The sequence below is a fragment of the Caretta caretta genome, chromosome 2 (assembly GCF_965140235.1).
Source record: "Caretta caretta isolate rCarCar2 chromosome 2, rCarCar1.hap1, whole genome shotgun sequence".
NCBI classification, from domain to species: Eukaryota; Metazoa; Chordata; order Testudines; family Cheloniidae; genus Caretta; species Caretta caretta.
In genome coordinates, this window is record NC_134207.1 from 166,820,964 (window position 1) to 166,841,813 (window position 20,850).

Sequence of the window (20,850 nt, forward strand, 5' to 3'; positions counted from 1 at the left end):
AACAAAAGAAAAGGCTAAAGGGTCGGGAGGGAGGGTTTAAAAAGAAATTAAAGGCTCTTTTGTTTTCTTTTGCTAAATACTGTCGTGTGAAAAGTTTGTTTTAAGCATATTTGTATGTCATGTGAGCTACTGGAAACCCCTAGACCTTCCCCCTCACCCAAGACACACACACATGTATTTTAAAACCATGATAATTTCGAGAAGATCCCTAATATTTTTATATGGACACTGGAGGGTTTTGTGGGCGAGAAGAATTAATCTTGTTAGAATTAAGAAATGCACAAAAAATTGCACCTTCCCTAAAGCCTTATGCTTAAGAGAAAAATAATAATAGTACAGTACTTTCATTTTCAAAGCACTGTACAAGCAACTAATTATCTTCATAACACTCCTATGAGTTAGGTTTTGTTATCTCAGTTTTACAGCTAGGGAAACTGAGGCACAGAGGTTAGGAAGCAGACAATACTCTGTCACTGCACAAGTGCACAGAGAAATTGGGAAGAAATCCCTGGTTCCCCGGCCCATTCTGTGCCTATTAAGGGGAAGTAATAATTTAGCTGTAAGGGCCAAATCCAGCATCTTGGAAAGGCTCTTACTGATTTCAATGAGAGATGGATTAGATTCTACACAATGTCCCTGAGACCACACAGTGAGTCTATACTACAACTAGAATTGGAACTCATGACTTTCTGGTTCCTAGCCCCTGAGCACAATCCGCTAGACTTTCTGTCTGTAATGCCACTTTCCTATGTATTTTAGGAGACTGAATGAACACTGTCAGAATAAAGCATAATAAATTACTCCTGGGGGCATTCTGCAACAAAAAATTAAAAATTCTGTGCCAAAAAAATAAAAATTGTGTGTACAATATTTTAAAATTCTGTAAATTTTATTTGTCAAAATAGCACTACATAATCACGCCAGTTTCAATTATTTTGTATTTAGTTTCAATACCTGTCAGCAAGTATGTCAGTAACAATACAGACACACACAAAAATTCCCCCAGGAATAGAGAGTTAAAGAAACCCCTATGACAACCCAGTTCCTGTTTCTCTGTCCCCTTCTCCCCCACTGCCCCCCCCAGCCTAGCCAGGAGGTCCAGAAACCTGCACCCCTACCCCCACAGAGCCCAACCTAGACACCCGCCTCTCTCTTTCCCCTCACCCCCCGAGCACAGGGATCCAGAGGGAGAAACAGTCTGATGCTCGGTCCCAGGCTTGCACAGAGTTTCCTGCGCACCGCCCTCTCCTTCCCTCAGGGCGTGCTAGGATCTGCAGCTGCCAGGAACCCTTTTGCTCCCTCCCCCTCCCCCTCCCCCCGGCAGTGTCTCTTAGGTGTGAACTGGGCTCTGTCGGGTCCAGCAACCCCTAATGGCAGCCAGCAGCACTGCAGCCCATTTCTGTGTAGGAAAGGAAATTCTGCCTGCACAATATTAATTTCTGCAAAATTCTGCATTGCGCAGTGGCATAGAATTCCCCCAGGAGTAATACTTTTTTGGGGCAGGGGCGAGGAGTTATACATAAAATGGGAAGAAATAGTTTGGACTCTGGGGTCAAGAGGATGAGAGAACAAACAGCACATGACATTAATCATGAGGTTTAGTGCACTACTGGAATTTGCTTAGATACTACAGTGATGAGCACAGTATGAGAACCTACTCATAATAGAGCTCTGCACTGTATCTGGATAACCAAGCTCCTTGCTTAGGCCTGGTCCTACAAAGAGCTTAGATAGTTTGGTAATTTTTCTCAAATAATTAATTCCATTTACTTCATGTTTTTTGTAAGATTGGGGTCTTGCATCCTCTGGCTTCTCCACTGGAGCCTTCACTTCTTCAGCCTGTAGATCAGATGAGGAGGAACCTGTCTTTTCTTGCTTCCTTGCCTTTCCCTGGGTCTGTTGACAAGAAAACCCTTGTTAACATAATCATTGCGATGTGACTGGTGGTTAACACAGGTAGGGCCCGATCCCAAGTCGTGTGGAGCATCTTCAACTTCCCTTGACTTCAGTGGATGATCAGCACTTCCTAAGATCTGGCCCATTGCGTTGTTGAAGCAATGTGTATATATACTGTTCGCAGTCTGTTTCCTATATAACATTTTGGTTTGTCAGTTCTTTCTCTCTGTATTTAAACAATGGATTTTGGTTACTGGATTTGATCCCAATTCAGCACAGCACTTAAACATTGCTTTCAGAGGGACTTACATGCCTGCTTGCTTAAAGTTAAGCAGGTATTAAAGTGCTGTGTTTTAATTCGATTATTATTCAGCACATGGTCAAATGCTTTGCTGAGCTGGTGTCTTTGGCAATGGCAAACATCTGAAAAATGTTCTGGAGCTTATTTATTTATTTGGCATATACTGGGGGCTTGATTCTGATCTCACTTATACCAATTTATATAACTTCAGGGGAGTTATTTCTGATGTACGCTGGTGTAAGTGAGAGGAGAATTGGGCTCAAGGAATTTATCTGTGCATTTAAGCACAGAGCTGCACGAATGCTGACACAGTAAAGCAAGAAAGTAGAGGTGAACTTTAAAAGACATTGATTCTGTTCATTCTGCTGTTCATCATTCAGTTCATTCTCCTGTCAGTAGGAGACACTTATATAACAACAAAATGGCATAAAAAGTAAATGTGTTGAAAGAGGTTAATTAAGTCAACAACAGAAACAGGAGACACAACCCAAAAAATTGAATTCAGATGTCTATTACAAAGGGCAATAGCAAAATGACTTTTTGCAGCCCAAGTTCAATAAACAAAAACAAAATGGCTTCTTGTAGATTCTCATAAGGACATAAGAGCTGCCATACTGGGTCAGACCATGATCCATCTTGCCCAGTATCCTATCTCCAACGGTGGCCCATACCAGAGCTTCATGGAGAATATACAGAATAAGGCAATTATGGAGTGATCAACCCCTGTCTTTCACTCCCAAATTCTGGTAGTCAGAGATTTAGGGTCACCCCAAACATGGGGTTGCATCCCTGACCATCTTGGCTAGTAGCCATTGATGGACCTACCCTCCATGAACTTATCTAGTTCTTTTTAAAAACTCAGTTATACTTTTGGCCTTCACAATGTCACATGGCAATGAGTTCCACAAGTTAGTTGAGGAAACACTTTTTCACAATTGTTTGTATTAAACCTGCTAGCTGTTAATTTCATTGGGTGACTCTTGGTTTTTGTATTGTATAAAAGGGTAAATAACACTTCTCTATTCACTTTTCCCGCACCATTTATGATTTTATAGACCTCTATCACATCCCCCTCCTTAGTTGTCTCTCTTCTAAACTGAAGAGTCCTAATTGTTTTAGTCTATCGTTGTATGGAAGCAGTTCCATACCCTTAATCTTCTTTGTTGCCCTTCTCCCTTTTCCATTTCCACTGTATTCTTTTTTTGTATCTCATTTTATGTCTCATTTTCTGAATGGTTCCTAACATTCTGTTAGCCTTTTTGACCACAGCTTCACACTGAACTGAAGTTTTCAGAGAACTATCTACGGTGACTCCCAGATCTCTTTCTTGGGTGATAACAGCTAATTTAGAACCCACTGAAACTCAGAAGGCCTATTTTGGGGAAGTGCTGAGTGCCTATTAATTATAACTGCAGTTGAGGATGCTTGGCACTCAGCAGTACCCTGCAGTCTGACTCAAACACAGACAGCCAAATTCAGGCTTATATGATTTGCTGAACAGTTTTACTTGAAGCAGGACATTTTATTGTATTTTTAAAATAAGAGGACCTCCCAGAAGGTAGCATTTTTCAAGGATGGATTTGAGTGAGAAGGATGACACCATTAGGGGCAGAAGGAAAGGGAAAGAGTTTCAAGAATAAGACTGGGGCATGGAAGATGGCACAAAGGTGGAAGAGGAGAACAGTATAAATTGAACATACAGGAAAGAGGCTTGGGAGGAGTGTAGGTAGTGGGTGAGGGAATAAATGGAAACAGAGCAGATGTGGACAAGAGCTAGTTGTACAGTGCCTGGGTGAGGATAAGAAGTTTGACAGGCAAAGGGAAGCCAGTGAAAGGATGTGAGAGTGGCTGGAGCAGGAAATTATTTTGTTGGTAATCTAAGCATAAGGACAAATTATTACTGGGATGTCACAGACTAGCAAATTGTGACTTAAAGTGAGGAATAAGGAGAAGGAATAAACAAACTCCTAGGGTGAAATCCTGGGTCCACTGATGTCAATGGCAAAATTCCCACTGACTTCAATGCGGTCAGGATTCCACCTCTAAGGAACAAAGATCTTGTTGTCACACAAATATCATTGGTATTTATATAGAAAAAAAAAGAAAAGAAGAAAAGTGGAGAAAATATGAGACCTGATTCTGATTTCACACTGATTTTAAACCATTGCATAACTTCATTAAAACCAGGGGCATTACTGTTGATTACACTGTTATATTTGAGAGAAAAATCAGGCTTACAATAAATACAATTAGAAATGTCTCCAAAGAGATTAGTTACCCCTTTTTCCTCCCCTCAGAATGAAAAATGGATGTTTAATAGAGCTTAATTGTATTTATCTTTAATTTCAATTCATATGTGTATACATTGTGTGCACAATACAGCCTGCTTTAAAATGACGCAGATATTCAAACGATTTCCATTTGGGCTCTCTCCTTTGTACAGACTTCACAGTGAAACCGAGCCATTTCTTTGTGACAAGCTTTATTAATCCTAATCTTTTGATCACCAGCACACTGAGAAACCACAGTGCAAAGATACTTTTATAAGAGGCGTGGTTGTACCAGTCTGGTGCGTGGCTGTGGCTCTGCATGGGTTTTGTTCTTTGGGGGTATGTGCTGCCCAGCTACAATGAAACCAAAGGGGTTGAAATGAGAATGGATTTCAGAGTGACAATGCAAAAATAACCCCGCCATTTTTCTCTTTCAATTAGTAGCAGAGATGAAGAAACGACTGCAGCTAAGAATGACAATGAGGACGTATTCATTGCTGCACGACTCCGACAGACTTTGACTGAACTGGATGAAGATTTAGAAGGTAGGGAACTGTGTAAGCTACAAAAGTAGTAAGGCATGACAAAAATATACGGAGTCAGTTTCTGCCCTGTGCATGTGCAGGGTTCTCATGGAAGTCCCTGGGAGCTACACGTATATCTGTGAGCAAAATTTGGCCCACACTATACATTTCTGCTCCTCCAACCCATATTGTTTTGCTGCTAGATCAAATCAGTATCCTTAGGCTGCTATTATCTATTTATCCAGATATTTATATGGACATCACTGTATTTGAGTGCCTGCTACCAGAAAGGTAGTACTTTATGGGCCATATTTTCTGCTAGCATATTTTCACTGACTTCACTGGAAGTAGAGAATTTGGCACTATGTTTGTGATCAATGTGCCATATGTAGTTTGCTGCTTTGTAGCAGGATCCTATCGTTTTACACCATACAAACTCATTATATTTTGTCAGGATCAAATGGAGAAGGGAGGATGTTTTCTCTGTGATATTTCAACTGCATTACTACATGTAGTTTAAAGTTATAACTCTAAAATCCTGACCAGAATAGATTAAAAGAGACTAAATGTCATCGCAAAGAAATACCCTGCTTCCTAACCACCGGTGATAAATCAAAATATCACACAGTTTTGTTTGATGCAAAATTATGTGAACCTTTTTTTAAATCTCATAATTTTGCAGCATCTTAGAATGCAGTGGGCCTGATTAGGATCTCATTTATGGGAGTTTTATACCATTTCAAGTCCATTAAGTTGAGTGTAATCACTCTTGATTTACACCAAAGCAATTGAAAGAAGAAATAAACCCAATAGCTCCTTTCACAGTGAAATTGTTACATTCCTGGGTGATGATGGGAGGTGGGATGGTAGAAAAGGAAATGTAAGTTCTTTGTCTTTGTTGGCTTGCTTGAGGTAGTCCCTCAGACAGATTGTTTTATTAACCAGGTTTGAAAATCATAATTGAGAGATGTTTGCCATTTTTCTGAAATGCTTCTCCTTTGGAGTATTGCAGTGAAGTGTTTGTCACTGAGACGTTAGTGAAAGTTAAGGTATAAACAGTAGACTAAATTCTACCCTCAACTACACATATATGATTCCCATTGACCACATCCGGAGGTGTGCACGCACAATAGGCTGATGGTAATCATCAACCAGACAGTAAAATGTATGCAGATACTGCTTTTTCTTACAACAGGAACACGTATGGAAACTTGTGAACAGGTATGTCGTTAAGTTATGTAAGTGTGATCAAAATCCTGATTTGCTGATTTTTCTAAACCATCTTTGAGTAACTGACAGTGATGTTGCACATATCTGACCAATTTGTGAAAGTTTTTGTTTACATTTTTGCAGCAATGGAAGGTATACATTACGAAGCAGATAACGACTCTGTATCAAACCACACAAATGGGGCATCCAGCCCGCATTTCAGCGATGCAGACACTGCTCAGGATGCTGCCTTTGGTGTTCCAGTAGCAATCATAGATGAGATTCTGAATATTAACGCAGTAGGTCCAACTGAAGATGAAGAGAATGCATTACTCCCTAATGCAGATGATGAAGATATCTCAGCTGATTCCATTAATTTAGGGAACTTTACAAATAATAACAGTGCAGGGTCTTTTGATAAGAAACATGTAGATGGTGGATCTCTGAGTATATCCATGGACTTAATTCACCAGCAGTCCTCTGACGATGTATTTAAACCCCTGCCCATAGAACAGAGGCGAGAGATGTTTGAGTCTCTTACATCCTCGTTTGAAAAGAGAAATGAAAACAACCTGGGACCGGAAAACAGCTATAAATATGGTGTTAGTTCTAAGGAATGCAAACCCATGCTGATTTCTTCTCATCTCAAGCCTAAGACTCAAATCCACATAGCAAGAGAGAAAACAAATCAATATAATGAACAAAATAGTCAGGAGAGATTCTTGAACAAAGTGCACACAGAATTGGAATTCAAGCCCCCATCAACCAAAACAACTGAGGAGAAAGAAGATATCCTGTCACCACCTCTGTGGAGTCATCGTGCCCCTAGTTCCATAACAAGCTTTGAACCTAAAGTAGGTCTGACAACCTTTAAAGTTGTCCCTCCCAAACCTGAAATAAAATACTTCGATAGAGATAATTCCTGCTCCACTGGTGCCATTAAGATAGATGACCTAGGCAACCTGATGACTCCAAATGCTGGTAAGAAGAACACATCAGATATTTCTTCCAATGAAACTGATGAACCTCTTATTAGGAGAGTAAAGGAATTCTGGAGGTCAAACTCTACAGGAATACAATCTGACAAGTCTATAGAACATAATTCTAAAAAGTCAATAGTCACTGTGAGCTCCAAACCCTTTAATTCAAAATCTGAAAGCAAACCTATCTCTCTAACAGATGCAAAACCAATACCGTCTCAATCAGTAACTTCAAATGTGGCTGAAAGGCATTTTGAGCTTGAAAGAATCAATCCACCTGTGCCAGCCGCACAGTCTCAGGTAAACACATCAGTGTCCCCAACAATTAACAAGGACAAGACAGAGTTCCCATTTCTAAAGCCTTATAAAAGAACTTCAAGCCATTATGTTGCCTCTGCTATTGCAAAACGCCTCGATCCACTTATGTTTAAGACTGATTTGATAGAGAAGCATGATAAAGAGGAGAATAATCATGAAGAAAAATTGATAAAAATTGGAACAGAACCTCTCCCCAAAGGGTGCATTATTATGACCAAAAACAGCCCTATGGAAATAAAACCAGCAGAAAAGAGAGACTCTTATTCAAATATTTTTACTTGCAGTCACAAAGCATCAAATAGCAGGTTGACGCTTGGTGATAATTCTGCTGTGGAAAACAAAGCAGTGAACATCGGGTTACTGAATCAGACAACCCCTGTAGGTTTCTATAAACGGAGTATCAGTGTACCACTTACTAAATCCTCTTCAAAGGATAACAACACTACAGAAGGTGATCACAGTTTTAACAGCAAACACAGCATAGTTGATAAAAACACACATCCTTTGTCTGATCAGAAATGTGAGAAGATGGACCATACTAATTCTTCCTCATCGTTCACATCACCTGATCTCCCAACACCTACATCCTCTTCCAGCTCATTGTTGAGGCCCACTAAATGGCATCCTGCTAAAAATATACAAACTAATTCTTCAAAAGCATTGTCAGAGCTAAATATTATGCCTGTAAATAACCACGTCATTTCTCAAAGGGATGAGAAGCCTGACAGTATAAATAAATCTGATGTCACTGTACAGACAGATATCTTTGGGCCAAAGAAGAAGTTTAAACCCATTGTCCAGAAACCAGTTCCAAAAGATGCATCTCTGCACAGCACTTTAATGGAAGCCATTCAGACTGCAGGAGGAAAGGAAAAACTCCGAAAGGTAAAGTGGAGACTTCATTTAGGCCTTTGAAACTGGAGAAAGCCTGCATTCATTGGAGTAGACACCAGCCTGTTTTATAACTGGTACTCTTGTTCATGAGCTGTAGTACATGTAATATTTAAAACATTTATAATAGCAAAATTCAGAACCAGGCCACTGGTTATTCCGCACATACTGTATATTGTTATGGAATAGCATAGCCACTTGCACTAGTTAGAATAACCAGAGGAATACAGATGTACAGTATAAAGAGAGAAGCAATTGAGGTTAACCTAAAATCCTAACCTGTATTCCTGAAAGTTATATAAACATCGGAATGTGCAGTATATAGGAAACATTTAGCTACACATCCATGAAAGATATACAGTTACTTTATATCATCAAGATTTATTATTTGTTAACTGCTAATACTGTACTTGGCATTCTGCACAATACACAAAGCGCTTGATTCTGCATTCCTGAGCAAAATTTAACTCAGTGGGACCATTTGCTTAAGTAAGTAGTATGCATTATGAATATGGGCTGCAGAATCAGGCCCAAAGGAAGCCAAGCTGCCTCGCCAACAGAGCTTAAAGTATAGATATGTGCTTCGAACAATTTTAATAAAGTGTTTTCAAACTATCTTGAAGTAAATATCTAGTAACAACTTGATGGTGTCTATTTTGTTCATACTCTAGAGTTCAGACAGCATGATAAATGGAAGTCAGAAGAAATCCTCATATGCCGAGCCAGAGAATGAGCATTCAGCCCTGCTGGCAGCAATCAGAGGCCACAGTGGCACGTCAGGACTAAAAAAGGTGAAATAGATAAATAGGATCAGTGCTCTTCTCATTGGTTGTTCCTATTGAATGTGCTGGATGCACGGTGACCTAGAGTGATGCAAAGTAATTTGTATTGCAACAAGAAGACCTTAGAAAAAATTATGACAACACAGGACATGTAATGTTTACGTTATGGGTCAAATTCTGCACACAGCTATAGAACTTCATTGACTTCACTAGAGTTGTACACTGGTAGCTGAGGGCTATGTGATGGTTACATTAAATCAAGGTAAACCCAAATTAGTTAAATATGGGACTGCACGCTCCAGATACTTAACCCAACAATCTTCAGCTCAGCATTTTCACAGGCTTAGGCATTATGGATAAGCTTTTCATTGTAGGAAAATGCAGTTTGCACCCCACCTAACTTATGGGTCAACATACCCCAGGAATCTACCTACTGGACATATGTGCATGTAAATACTTGATTTCCACATGCACACTGTATTTATGGTCATTAGTTAGGTGCAATGAAAGTATACATGGAATTGTATGCGACTAACTAAAAATCTGACTTGTGTCCCCACAGCTAGATGACTCCTTCTGTTGGAAGAATTTATCTAACCATTAAGGCATCTCTTATTTTTAATAGCCAGAGTCTGAATTGCTCTAACACGAACCTTCACTCAGTTCACTGACCCAGCCAAGGAAGTGTATTGGGCAAGAAGTGTCCCATCTCCCTGATGCAGTGACTCAAACCATTACCAACTATCCACACAGCTGGGGATCACTGGATGTCTACCAACCACATAACGTCCCTGTTCTTCCCTATGTTACTCCATTATCCTCAAAGCAACCGTAAATGCCTCATTACTCGTGGGGCAAATAGAATAGACCGCTTCCTCTGAGACTGACACCCCACAACACAGTATGTTACCAGAGGTAGTGAAAGAGCAGCCTGGCACACAGCCATTCCAGGACTGAGGAAGGCAAAGGCCACATCTGTGCACGCACACACTATTGAATTGCCCTGTGTACTGCTTGGGCATAGCTGAGAATCCATGTGAAGGAAGTTCTGAAAATAAATTGTTGTTGTATCATCAGAGAGATTCTTTCAAATTATTTTCTCCAGTAAAGAAGCGTGGCTTTTTGCATTATTTTTAAGGATATTTTTTAGGAACCATCCATCACTTTTTCACACAATGTGGCCTGTACTAATTAATGCAGTGCATATGTATTGTAGCGGACAGAGTACAGAAATGGAGTACAAGTGCTCCCGAGGTCTTGTTCTTCTATTGTCTCCCTCTTTGGACTTAGATAATTCACATGCCACTCTCTGCCTCAATTTCCCCATCTATGAAATGGGGATAATAATATTTACTTTGTAGTCCCACATTTGTCCTGTGATGATAAATTTGTTAATGTTTGCCAAACGCTTTGAGGATAAATAAATTCTTGACATTTATGACATTATCGTTCTTATTAATAGATATTAGGCATATTGTTAAAGACAAAAGGCTGTTGAAAAAAGCACAAGCAAGCCCCCCACCAGGTTGTTTATATTAGAACAGGCTTCTGCACATATAAATTCATGCAGCAATTTTAGGTTAAGGAATTCCAAAGTAACTCTGTTGGAAAAGCAGTCAGTCCGTTTGCCCCATTTAGTTTCAAATAGTTCTCTCTGGTTTTATTTCTTTTTAATTTGGATGGAAACTGTATGTTTAAGAACAATTCTAAAGCGAAGGTAGGTTTAAGAGTGAAGATCCAAAGTTCTCTCTCTCCCTCTCTCTCTCTCTCTGTTGTCCATTGTCCATTATTACCACCACACGGCACAGATTACTATAAGTAAACGAGATTCCCTAGTGCCTACAGCTGCCCTAATACATTTTTTTGATTCCAAAATCCTTACAGTCATTCCCAAACTCACACCAAGTCCAACTGTCAGCCTTTTACCTTAAACACCAAGAAGAGTTACAGGATGCTAGAGTTCACAGAAAGTAAAGATTGAGTTTCTGAGACACAGTCAATGCCAAGTCCTTGGTCCTGGTAATCAGCCCAGTTGAGTGATGCGAGAGAGTAGTAACAGATGTTTAAACCAATGAGCAAACAAAAGTTTTATGTGTTTTATATCAGTTGAGCAAACTGAAATTGGGAGTGGTGAAATAAAAGTGTGCATCAAGTGTCAAGTAATTACAATTTAGTGTTATGCCAGATATTCACTAATCACATTCAACTGTCTCATTGGTAGATCTCATCATCGGCCTCTAAAGAGCTGCAGAGCTTTAGAAATGCGGAACTGTCCTTGCAAAATAAAGAAGCCTCTCAGGCAGAGCATCTTTGGATCCCCCCTCCACCTGTCCTGCCGCCGCCACCACCACCTCCTTCCAGCCACAAGTCAATGACAGCTCCTAAACTTCCTGTCACTGCTACAAGTAACCCTGGGGAGGCAAGGGAGGCCCTAATGGAGGCCATTTGCTCTGGCACTGGAGCAGCAAGGTTAAGAAAGGTAAACGTGCTCGTCTATATTTTTAGCCTTTTCGCTGAAGCAAGCTGAAGTTCAGTGCTGCCCTGGGAGCAGTTTGCAGGTTGTGCTACCTATGGGGTTTTTTTTTTCCGTTTTGCCAACTTAAAGAGATGCGTACCATGTTTTCTTTAACTGCAGTGGAAAGATTCGTGCTGCATCTCAAGTCTTTGGACAGCTATTAGAGCACATCGCCTCACGTGTGGTTTTCCTCTTATAAGAATAAAATGTGCATACATAGTTTTCTTTTGAAGAGGAGTGTTAAGAGCATTAATTTGAAAAAATCACAGAATTTGGATGACCTCTTCCATTATAGTCTGACAAATGAATTATAATTCCAGTTGACCTCTGAACAAACGGGACCTAGGTTAGCCAGAATTAGGCCCATCTACCTTTCCTCTAGCCCTTTCCAAAAAACTTGCACCTAATCAATTTTGGGATAAATGTTCACCTTTAATTCCAATAGCATATCATAGGTTTTGGGGCCCAGTGCTTTCGCTCAGTCAGCCACCCTTAAGGCTGACTGTGGATCAAATTGTGAGGCCTAATATTCTTGGCAGTGTCTCTTTATTGGTATGCCGATTTGTACTAATACATTCCATATCTCTCCTAAATTGTGGTTCTACATAAACTTTGTGAAGAAAATGAAACTGAACCACCCAGTATATAACACAGCAATGCCACACAGCGCACATGGTGATTTCCAGACTTTCATACTCTGGTGTGAGTCAGGAATAACTCCTCTGAAGTCAATAGAATTATACCAGTACAAAGTTCATTTGAGATCAGTTTCTGGACCTGTGGGTTTCATTCTGTTTTTAGTTGTATGGATGCAACTCCCAATGGGCTAAATATTGCTCTGACTTACACTGGTGTATTTTGGAGTCACTTTATTAAACTCTTTGAGCCAGATTATACTGTCAAACTGAGTTACTCCTGATTTACACAAATGATGGTGAGAACAGATTCAGGCCCATTGGCTTCAGTGGCTTTATTCCAGAATTCACTCAGTAACTGAGAATGGACTTTAGCCCATGGACTTTCGGATATTTGCAAGCACAGATGGGGTTTTCCCACCTTGTGAGTCCACTGATGCAAACCATAAACACATAAATATGATTTAGCCTTGTCCATTTGCCCTTTATAAAACAAACTGAACAAATATTCTCAACCAATTGATACTATAGCTATAAAACATCTCATTTCTTATAAAGTACAACTCTTATAGAGTTATTACTCATTACACAAACAAATAGTGTTTCAGGGAAAGTCTAAGGGTCCAACTTCAGAATGCTAAAATAAATCAATTTGTGCAGTTATTTTGCATGTGTAAAATTACATATAATATGCTCTCTTGAGTATGTATAAGGCACCTATCACTTTGGTGCAAATCATCTAACAACGTTATAAAGAAGCAAAAGACTTCAGAACAAATGGTGCTTTCTCTCTACATTCCACCAGGTTACAGAAAACTGTTGATTTAGATCTTCAAGTATATTTTATGTATTATTGTTTGTTTATTTATCCATGCTATTCCTGAAGAAATGCTTTCTAGCAACAGTGAGTTTTACACATTGATGCAATCAGGATTGGGAGCAGTCTAAACTCTTCCAGCAGGGACTTCCACAGCCATGGTCCTGCTTCTGAATCCCAGCTCTTCCCAACATGTCTGATAGTCTAAACATAGATCCCTCCAGCTACATTATCCCTGGGGAGGTTAGGTGTCTTGCGGGGTGCAAGGGCTGTGGTGATCTCAGAAATAGTCAGGCCCCCATCCACTAAAGCTTTATAGATCAGGATCAGGACTTTGAAACCTGTTCTGAAGTGAATAGAGAGCCAGTGGAGTCCATGAAGGCAGACGCGATAAATTCATGTTGGCCCTTGTTGTTTAGAAGGCATGTAGCTAAGTACTATGGCAATTTCATCTTTGTCCTTGTGGTTGCATTCTGAGGGTAGAATGAGTTTCCTGTAGTTCTAACATGGAGGAGACCAAAGAGGACCTCGCCTATGGCTTTTGCCAAGATAAAAAAGGAGCAATTCCTTGTCCAATCAAAGATGGAAATAAGACATTCCTCACTGCTGTGACAGTCTTCATGACTGAGAATAATGATAAGTCCTGTGTGGCCCCAGAGCTCCACATCAGTTTGACAATCTGACACCCAGTGCCCTTGATCATTGGCAACATTAGAGTATTGATAAATTCCTCATAGTGTTCCCCTGGTTTCTATAAATATTACTCCTGCCTTTCCTGGGTTAAGCTAGAGCCAGATGCTCATCTCTTTCTGGCATTAGGACACCTAAGGAGAGGCCGCATTGGTGGAGCGGGACACACGTTCTCTGCATATTGGTGGTAGATGAATCTGGGGCACCTCATAATTTCTCCAGACAGTCCTCTGTACAAATTAAAGTGGCAGAGAAAGGAATAGTGAGCCTTGCAGGGCTCTGCATCACAGCTCTTAGTTTTGTCTACTAGGAGTGAGTGCGTCCAACTGAATGCTGCTGCATTTGCCCCTACAGCTTCTGACACACATATCGTTAGCACTGTGTGAATGATGATGTCAGAGGTCAGAGAGAGATCTAACAGTATTAGCAGAGAGGTTTGTTTTCAGTCCAGTGCCAGAAGGTTATACATCAACATTAGCCAGATTGTCTTCTGTTGTGCCCTCCTCTGGATCTAGAAGGTGAGGCACCCAGGATGTAAGCTGAGGATGAGTACTGCCGAAGGTGGGATGCCACCACCCTTTCAATGTCCTCCAGAAAAAGGAAGGGCTGGAAAGTGGTCAGTAGTTGGATAGCACGAAGTGTAGATTTCTTCAGGATTCTGTTTGCTGATACTGTATCGTTTAGGGCACGTGGTGGCTTGCTGACTTTGAAGGAGACATTGATAATCCCAGTTATCATGGTGGGGCCAGGTGTTCGTCACTAGACTTGTATGAGGAGTAGGGGGTTCAGATTTATAGCAGGTGGGCTGGAGCTTCTTTGAAGTGTCTAGGGCTTCTATTTGGGAGAATGGTTAAAATTCCATTAAGGCAGATGGGATGGGAGATGTTTCCTAGGTGGTATGCCTGTCTCAGTGAAACCCATTCTAATTTGGTTGATGTTATTTGCAAAGCAAGATGAGAACTATTCAGAATAGATAGGATTTAGGCTTTTGTGTTTATATATCTCTACATTGCATGGAGATAGGCACTCTGGCTTGATTAGCAGGTTCATAGCATGGAATAGTTCTGTTGGCCATTATTTGGCTGATTGTATGTTTGAGGGAGAGTCATGTTTTGCTTCCTTTATGGCTGCAGCATGAGCCTTGCTGGTGAGCCTTGAGTTGTTCATGGACAGCGGCTGTGAGCAGATTTTGTGCCTCAGGCACTACAAACTTCTGTTTTGCTTCATTTTGCGTCATTCATCAGAGAACCACAGTGGCATGTGTGGAAGGCATGGGGCAGGGCTCATTTTCGAACTCCTTTGTCAATGTTTTCTATTCGCTGTCGGTTACAGATTGTCAACAAGTAGTCTTTCAGTTGTGTGGATTTCTCTTCCATTGTCCTTTTGAAGTTTTCTGAAACCAAAAGTTTCTGATGCTGAAGTAATTTGGTTAGTGCATAGTTGGGAGAACCAGGAAATATCTCTATTATTTTTATGAATAACGTGCATGCATTTGTATTTTAATTTGTGATGGATTACTTGCCATGATGTTACACCAGATGAAGCTGTCTCAGGAACCAGGCAGGAAAGGCAACACAATGGCCCAGATAAGGAACATCCCAACAAACACTCAAACAATGGCCAAATTAATAGCTGTGAAGAGGCAACTCCTTGGCCCCCAACCTGGGTTACACGGCTGTTTGCCAGGGCTGAGTTCCTACAGATCAAAAGACACTGATCATCTAAAAGAACTGCCCTATGGAAAGAGAGAGGGGAAATTATCAGCTGCTGCAGGTTGATACAGACTGACTGACAGTCGGGAGTCTGTCATAAGTAAGCTAGAACTTGGCCCCGAAGAGAAGAGGGGCACTAAGGCTGTCTTGAATACCTTGGGGCTTGAGGGGAATGCCAGTTGTAGGCAAGACATGTTGTTGTTTTTAATCCATTTATCTGAATGCTCTGCACCTCTTGGCAAATAAATCATACTTTGTTTTGAAGTGGCATTTGTGTCACTGCATACTGTTACTGTCCACAGACTCTCAAAGAGAAAAACTTTCAGGGGCCAGGTTTGTTGGGCCTGCTCTATATCATAGTTGGCAGCCAGGGGGATGTAACACAAAGACCCATTTTAAGAGTGGTTGGATCACAGGATCCCATCCCAGCGAGAAGTGGTGGCATGTGCCTATCACTTGAAAGGGGTGGGGACCAGGAACATAAAGAGAAGGTCGTTAGTTTCAGTATTAATGAAATAGTGGCCTATCCAGGAACATGGAGTGGTGTTCACACTTCCAAGGTCTGAGGCAAGCCATAGATAAGGCCTATCATGTATCCAGCTGCAGGTATGTTGCTGTGAGAAGTGCAGGGTCACTATATTAAATAGTATATGTGAGTATGTAAGGGGGTTTTATGGGTTACCATAGCCTAGGGGCAATTAATCATCAACAGGAGCCCTTATCTGGTCTCCCTTTGCTTTGGCTGCAGTGGGTTTCAATGTCCTGGGTTCTTCGCTACTAACAGACTGTGGACAAGAGCACATGAGCTATTTTAATTCCTGGCTTTCACGGAAAGCAGTGGTGCCTGGATAGTATTAGACAGAGCACTAAGGCAAGAGGCTGAATGAGATGATATAGGGAAGAATAAAAGATTTACTGCCTGTCTAGGCCCAAATTCTCTGGTGATATTAAGGGACAAAACTCTACTAATGGAGCTGCATCCATTTAGCTCTTAGTTTCAATAGTGATATAATATATTGAAAATATTGTATCAAGTGGCTTTTATATCAGTTTGGCTGTATTCATTTCCTTTATGTTTACTTTCATTTCCTTTTATCTCAGAAATAGTATGAGAATATATGGGTCAGATTTCTGAAATTATGTAAACCTCTGCATCTGTATACATGTGTAATTTCCACATGGATTTACCATCATTATACAAGGAATCACAGTTATTCCATATGCGAATGACCAGTTATACATCTAGCTGCAGGAACAATTGCAGCCAATGTCTGCCCTATAAAATGGAAATATAGGATGGACCCGATTCTCCTTTCAGTTACACAGTTGCAACTACCACTGGGCAAATTTTATTCTAACATCTATACAAATCACATTGTTTTAGTGGGAGTTACACCCATGCATTTTATATTAGCTAGTGCTGGGGGGGGCGGGGGTGAATTGCATATCTGGAGAGTGGAGTTTTATCAAATGGGACAAATTAAATTCTTAATAGTGTGCTTTCTCTTTAGCACAGAAGTGGGGCAGAAGTTTTCCTCAAAAGCATTTGGCCGAGCTCTGGTACACAAGTGGTTAAATGAGCCAGACAGTGATCAGACCATCCCCTTCATACTTAGAAGCATTCAGTTGCACACTGTTACTTTGTGTGAATGTGAAGAGACAAAAATAAATTTCAACTCCTCTTCTAGCGAATAAATCATGCAGACTAATCAGCCTAATTTTTCAAGGAACCATGCTTCTGCCATGGCCTTTATGGTCAAGAAAGGAAAAGGTTTAAAATGATCAAAAATTTGCTAATCTTTCATGTGATCCTAAAATCCTCTCCCCTCCTGAGTGAGTCAAAGCCCAGTGGCTTTTCAAGTTCTTCTTCTCATTCTGGCCTTGACTCAGGAAAGCATCCCTATTTTGGAAGGACACTTAAGCATGTGCTTAAAGTTAAGCTTAAATTAAGCACATGTTTAGGTGTTTTCATGAATGGGGGTGAAGTTAAGTATGTGTTTAAGTGCTTTCCTGAATCCGGGCCTTTGGGTTTCCCCCTCCTCTCACCAGGGAACACGCACACAAAAACAAACCACCAGGTAATTTATATGACCAATCACATAATAGAGAGAAATTTTGATCTGTCTGTCCATAGACAGTCTGCAAGGAGGAAAAGACACTAAATTCACTGATTTCAGAGTAGCAACCGTGTTAGTCCGTATCTGCAAAAAGAAAAGGAGGACTTGTGGCACCTTAGAGATTAGCAAATCTATTTGAGCATAAGCTTTCGTGAGCTACAGTGCAAATTATTCTCTAATAAAGACTGGTGATATAAAAATAACAATAAAATGACCCCACAAGAGAATGTTTGGCTCGTAATGTCAGCAGTTGAAGGGTTAACAACATATTGAATGATCATGTGCTTTTCTTTTATTATAGGTCCCTCTCCTAGTTTGAATCAGGTCTAAAGAACAGGTAATTGGAAAATCTAACTTCACACACACACATAATCATGATTCAAGGACTGAAGTGGCAAAGAACATCAAGAAGTTTAGTTTATTCTCCTGTCTACAGGCCAAAATAAGTTGCAATTGAATGTACCTGCATAATGGTTCTAAGGGGAAAATATGATGCTTTGCTGCACAGTTTCCGTGCCAAGGACCCTGTGTTTTGCCTCTAAATATTTAAGATTGCCAGTAAACTATTGTTGGCAGGTTAATAAAAATATAAACACTGTGTGATCCTGCATTAACACTTAAGTGTGTATACGGGGAAAATTAAGATTTTTGCTATCTGTGTGAACAATAACATTCATTCAGTCTTAAGTTATTTAAAATATGCAAATGTTTCAGACGATTTACTTGTTTCTTACTCTTTGATTTGGACAAAATAACTAGAACCAATAAGGAAAAAAGCAAGTAGAATAAAGATCCATCAATATTAATCACAAGAAAAAAGTTATGGCAGATTCTGAAATGCCTAAATTGCCATATGCTGTTATGTTATATACTTAGGTGAGTTTTATATCTCTAGAATTCTCACTAAGCAGGTAATCAACAGTGAACATGAGATATACTGAACCCATTCATGACACTGTGAAAGTGTTGTGAGATGTGAAATAAAAGGGACCTTTTACTTACTTAAAGCCTTCACAGTCTCTGTTGTAACGTTTCAAAACACTGCTTAATCTTTCAGGATCTAGGACTCATTCCTGCCCTCTGAAATGGAGGTGTGTCCGCTCACATACGTCAGAGCTGGACCAAGTCTATAGGTCAGATCCTGAGCTGGTGTAAATTTCACATAATCTGGCCCCTTGTTTCTAATTCATCCGGGCTGTAGCATTGTCTCACAATTATTTATAGCAGCTTATTTTACAAATATTAACTACTTTGGTAGTTGACATATTTTAAAAATATTTCATTAAATTGAAATGATAACTTAAGAAGGACAGATCAGTCAACATTTTTTCATATTTACTATATTGTAATGAATCTGAGGAAGTGAGAGTTCGTATATTTTAATTTTTTTAAGAATCATTTTAGCACTATACGCAGCCCAGAATGGAAATATTTGTGGGGGGGAGGTCAGAGCTGGAATTTAAAAACATAGCTGTGTAATGTTGCTAATGTTAAAAAAGAGAAGAACTGTTTAGCCATCTGTACTTAATATGACTGTATATTATATATTGTAAAATATTCATCTGTTAGTGCCACAATTAAAAAATTTGTACAAGATGTGCAAGAATCTTTGCCTTGCTCTTTACAGTTACAGAACAAACTGGGAACTCGAGAGGGATGAAAAGGTAATACGGCAGCATGTCGTGTTTCAGTTCTCAGAGTCTTCAAGTAAACTGTTTCAAACCAGAAAAAGGCTCATGACTGATCTGATGGGAAACTGACAAATGGAACCAAGGAACCAAATTGATATAAATCCTGATATTAATGCAACACTTATGGAGAAAGATTCTCCTCATTATGGAATTATGTATAGTCACAAAGCCACATGCTGTTTTATAACCCATGATAATTAGTTAAGATCACCCTTTCGTGTGAGCTGGTTGGCCTACTTACATAGTGGTCATCTTGGCCCTAGAATCTTATCAATTTATCCTACAGCAGAAAACTAGAGGTACCACCATAAAAATGGATTTACACACATAGGACCTAATCCTGACAATTGTTACTCAAAGTAGTAATTCTTACTCGTATGAAGACTTACTGAAGACAAGTGAAGCTCCTATAGATAAGGACAGGTTTCAGAGTAACAGCCGTGTTAGTCTGTATTCGCAAAAAGAAAAGGAGGACTTGGGGCACCTTAGAGACTAACCAATTTATTTGAGCATAAGCTTTCGTGAGCTACAGCATCCGATGAAGTGAGCATCCTTTTCTTTTTATAGATAAGGAGTTGCAAGACTGGGCTCATAGGAATATATTGTTCTCTTGATAATGAGAATGAAACTCCTTAGCGCTCACCGATTCTGTACCACTTGGTGCTTATGTGACTAGTCCTACTGAATTCAATGAGACTACATGCATGAGTAAATTCTACTCTGTGGAGTAAGGGCTGCAAAATTGGATCCCAGGAGGATGATATACTGTATATTATGTCTTAAGATTCAAGCCATACAACTGTTCTCAGCCATGAGACTGGCACTAATGACACAGAGCTAAATTTTTTAAAAGGTACCCTTGGAAAAACCTCCAATTATCAAAATCCAAAGCATAAAGCAATTATAAAAGTAAGAACATCTGTGGTACAAAGTGTCAAATTCACTGTGACACAGAAAAGATGATCAGAAGTCCACTTCAGGGGTCACAGAGCAAGGTAAAGCTGCCTTGAGGCCAATGGGAAGGCCAAGTTCTTCCACCATCATTGCTGGAAAATGAGTACACTATTTCTGTTCCCCTCTTCACTACAACCACAGCTTCTACTTACATGAGGAGCCAAATTCTGGTGGCTGCCTGGAAATAGGCCATAATGAACCCAACAAATGGGAGAGTTAATTTGCACTTATATTCCAGCCAATACTAACTAAATGTGTAGCCCCCTTTTACAATCTCTTCCCACTAAAAGTAGGATTAATATCTGTGGGGCACTGTCCCTAGATACCATGACCAGATAAGGGAGCATACACGCATAACCCTGTGGAAGATACCCACTTACCTCTACGTTAGTCCCTGTAGTGTCTCTACATGGCTCCTGTTGTGGAAAGTCAGCAGAGTGGGTGCTCTCCTGGAAGGGCCAAAATACGGACCATCAACTTCTCCATCATACATCTGCTGGCCAAGGTTTTTCTAGCATGCGCTTAACCAGAATTTGGCCTAAGGAGAG

General features: G+C 40.1%; 1 protein-coding gene across 10 annotated transcripts in view; it reads left to right on the top strand.

Annotated features, from left to right (window-relative positions):
- Positions 1-19,253, top strand: part of COBL (cordon-bleu WH2 repeat protein) — a 240,384-nt gene extending 221,131 nt beyond the window's left edge. For 9 of the 10 annotated variants that reach the window (XM_048839266.2, XM_048839267.2, XM_048839262.2 and 6 more), the window contains 5 exons: positions 4,909-5,012; positions 6,345-8,383; positions 9,061-9,180; positions 11,393-11,650; positions 17,959-19,253. In XM_048839266.2, the coding sequence (XP_048695223.2) occupies positions 4,909-5,012; positions 6,345-8,383; positions 9,061-9,180; positions 11,393-11,650; positions 17,959-17,976 (2,539 nt within the window). In that variant the 3' untranslated portion in view covers positions 17,977-19,253. The remainder of the gene's footprint in view (positions 1-4,908; positions 5,013-6,344; positions 8,384-9,060; positions 9,181-11,392; positions 11,651-17,958) is intronic. The other variant, XM_048839264.2, reaches the window with a different exon arrangement.
- The last annotated feature ends 1,597 nt before the right edge of the window (positions 19,254-20,850 follow it).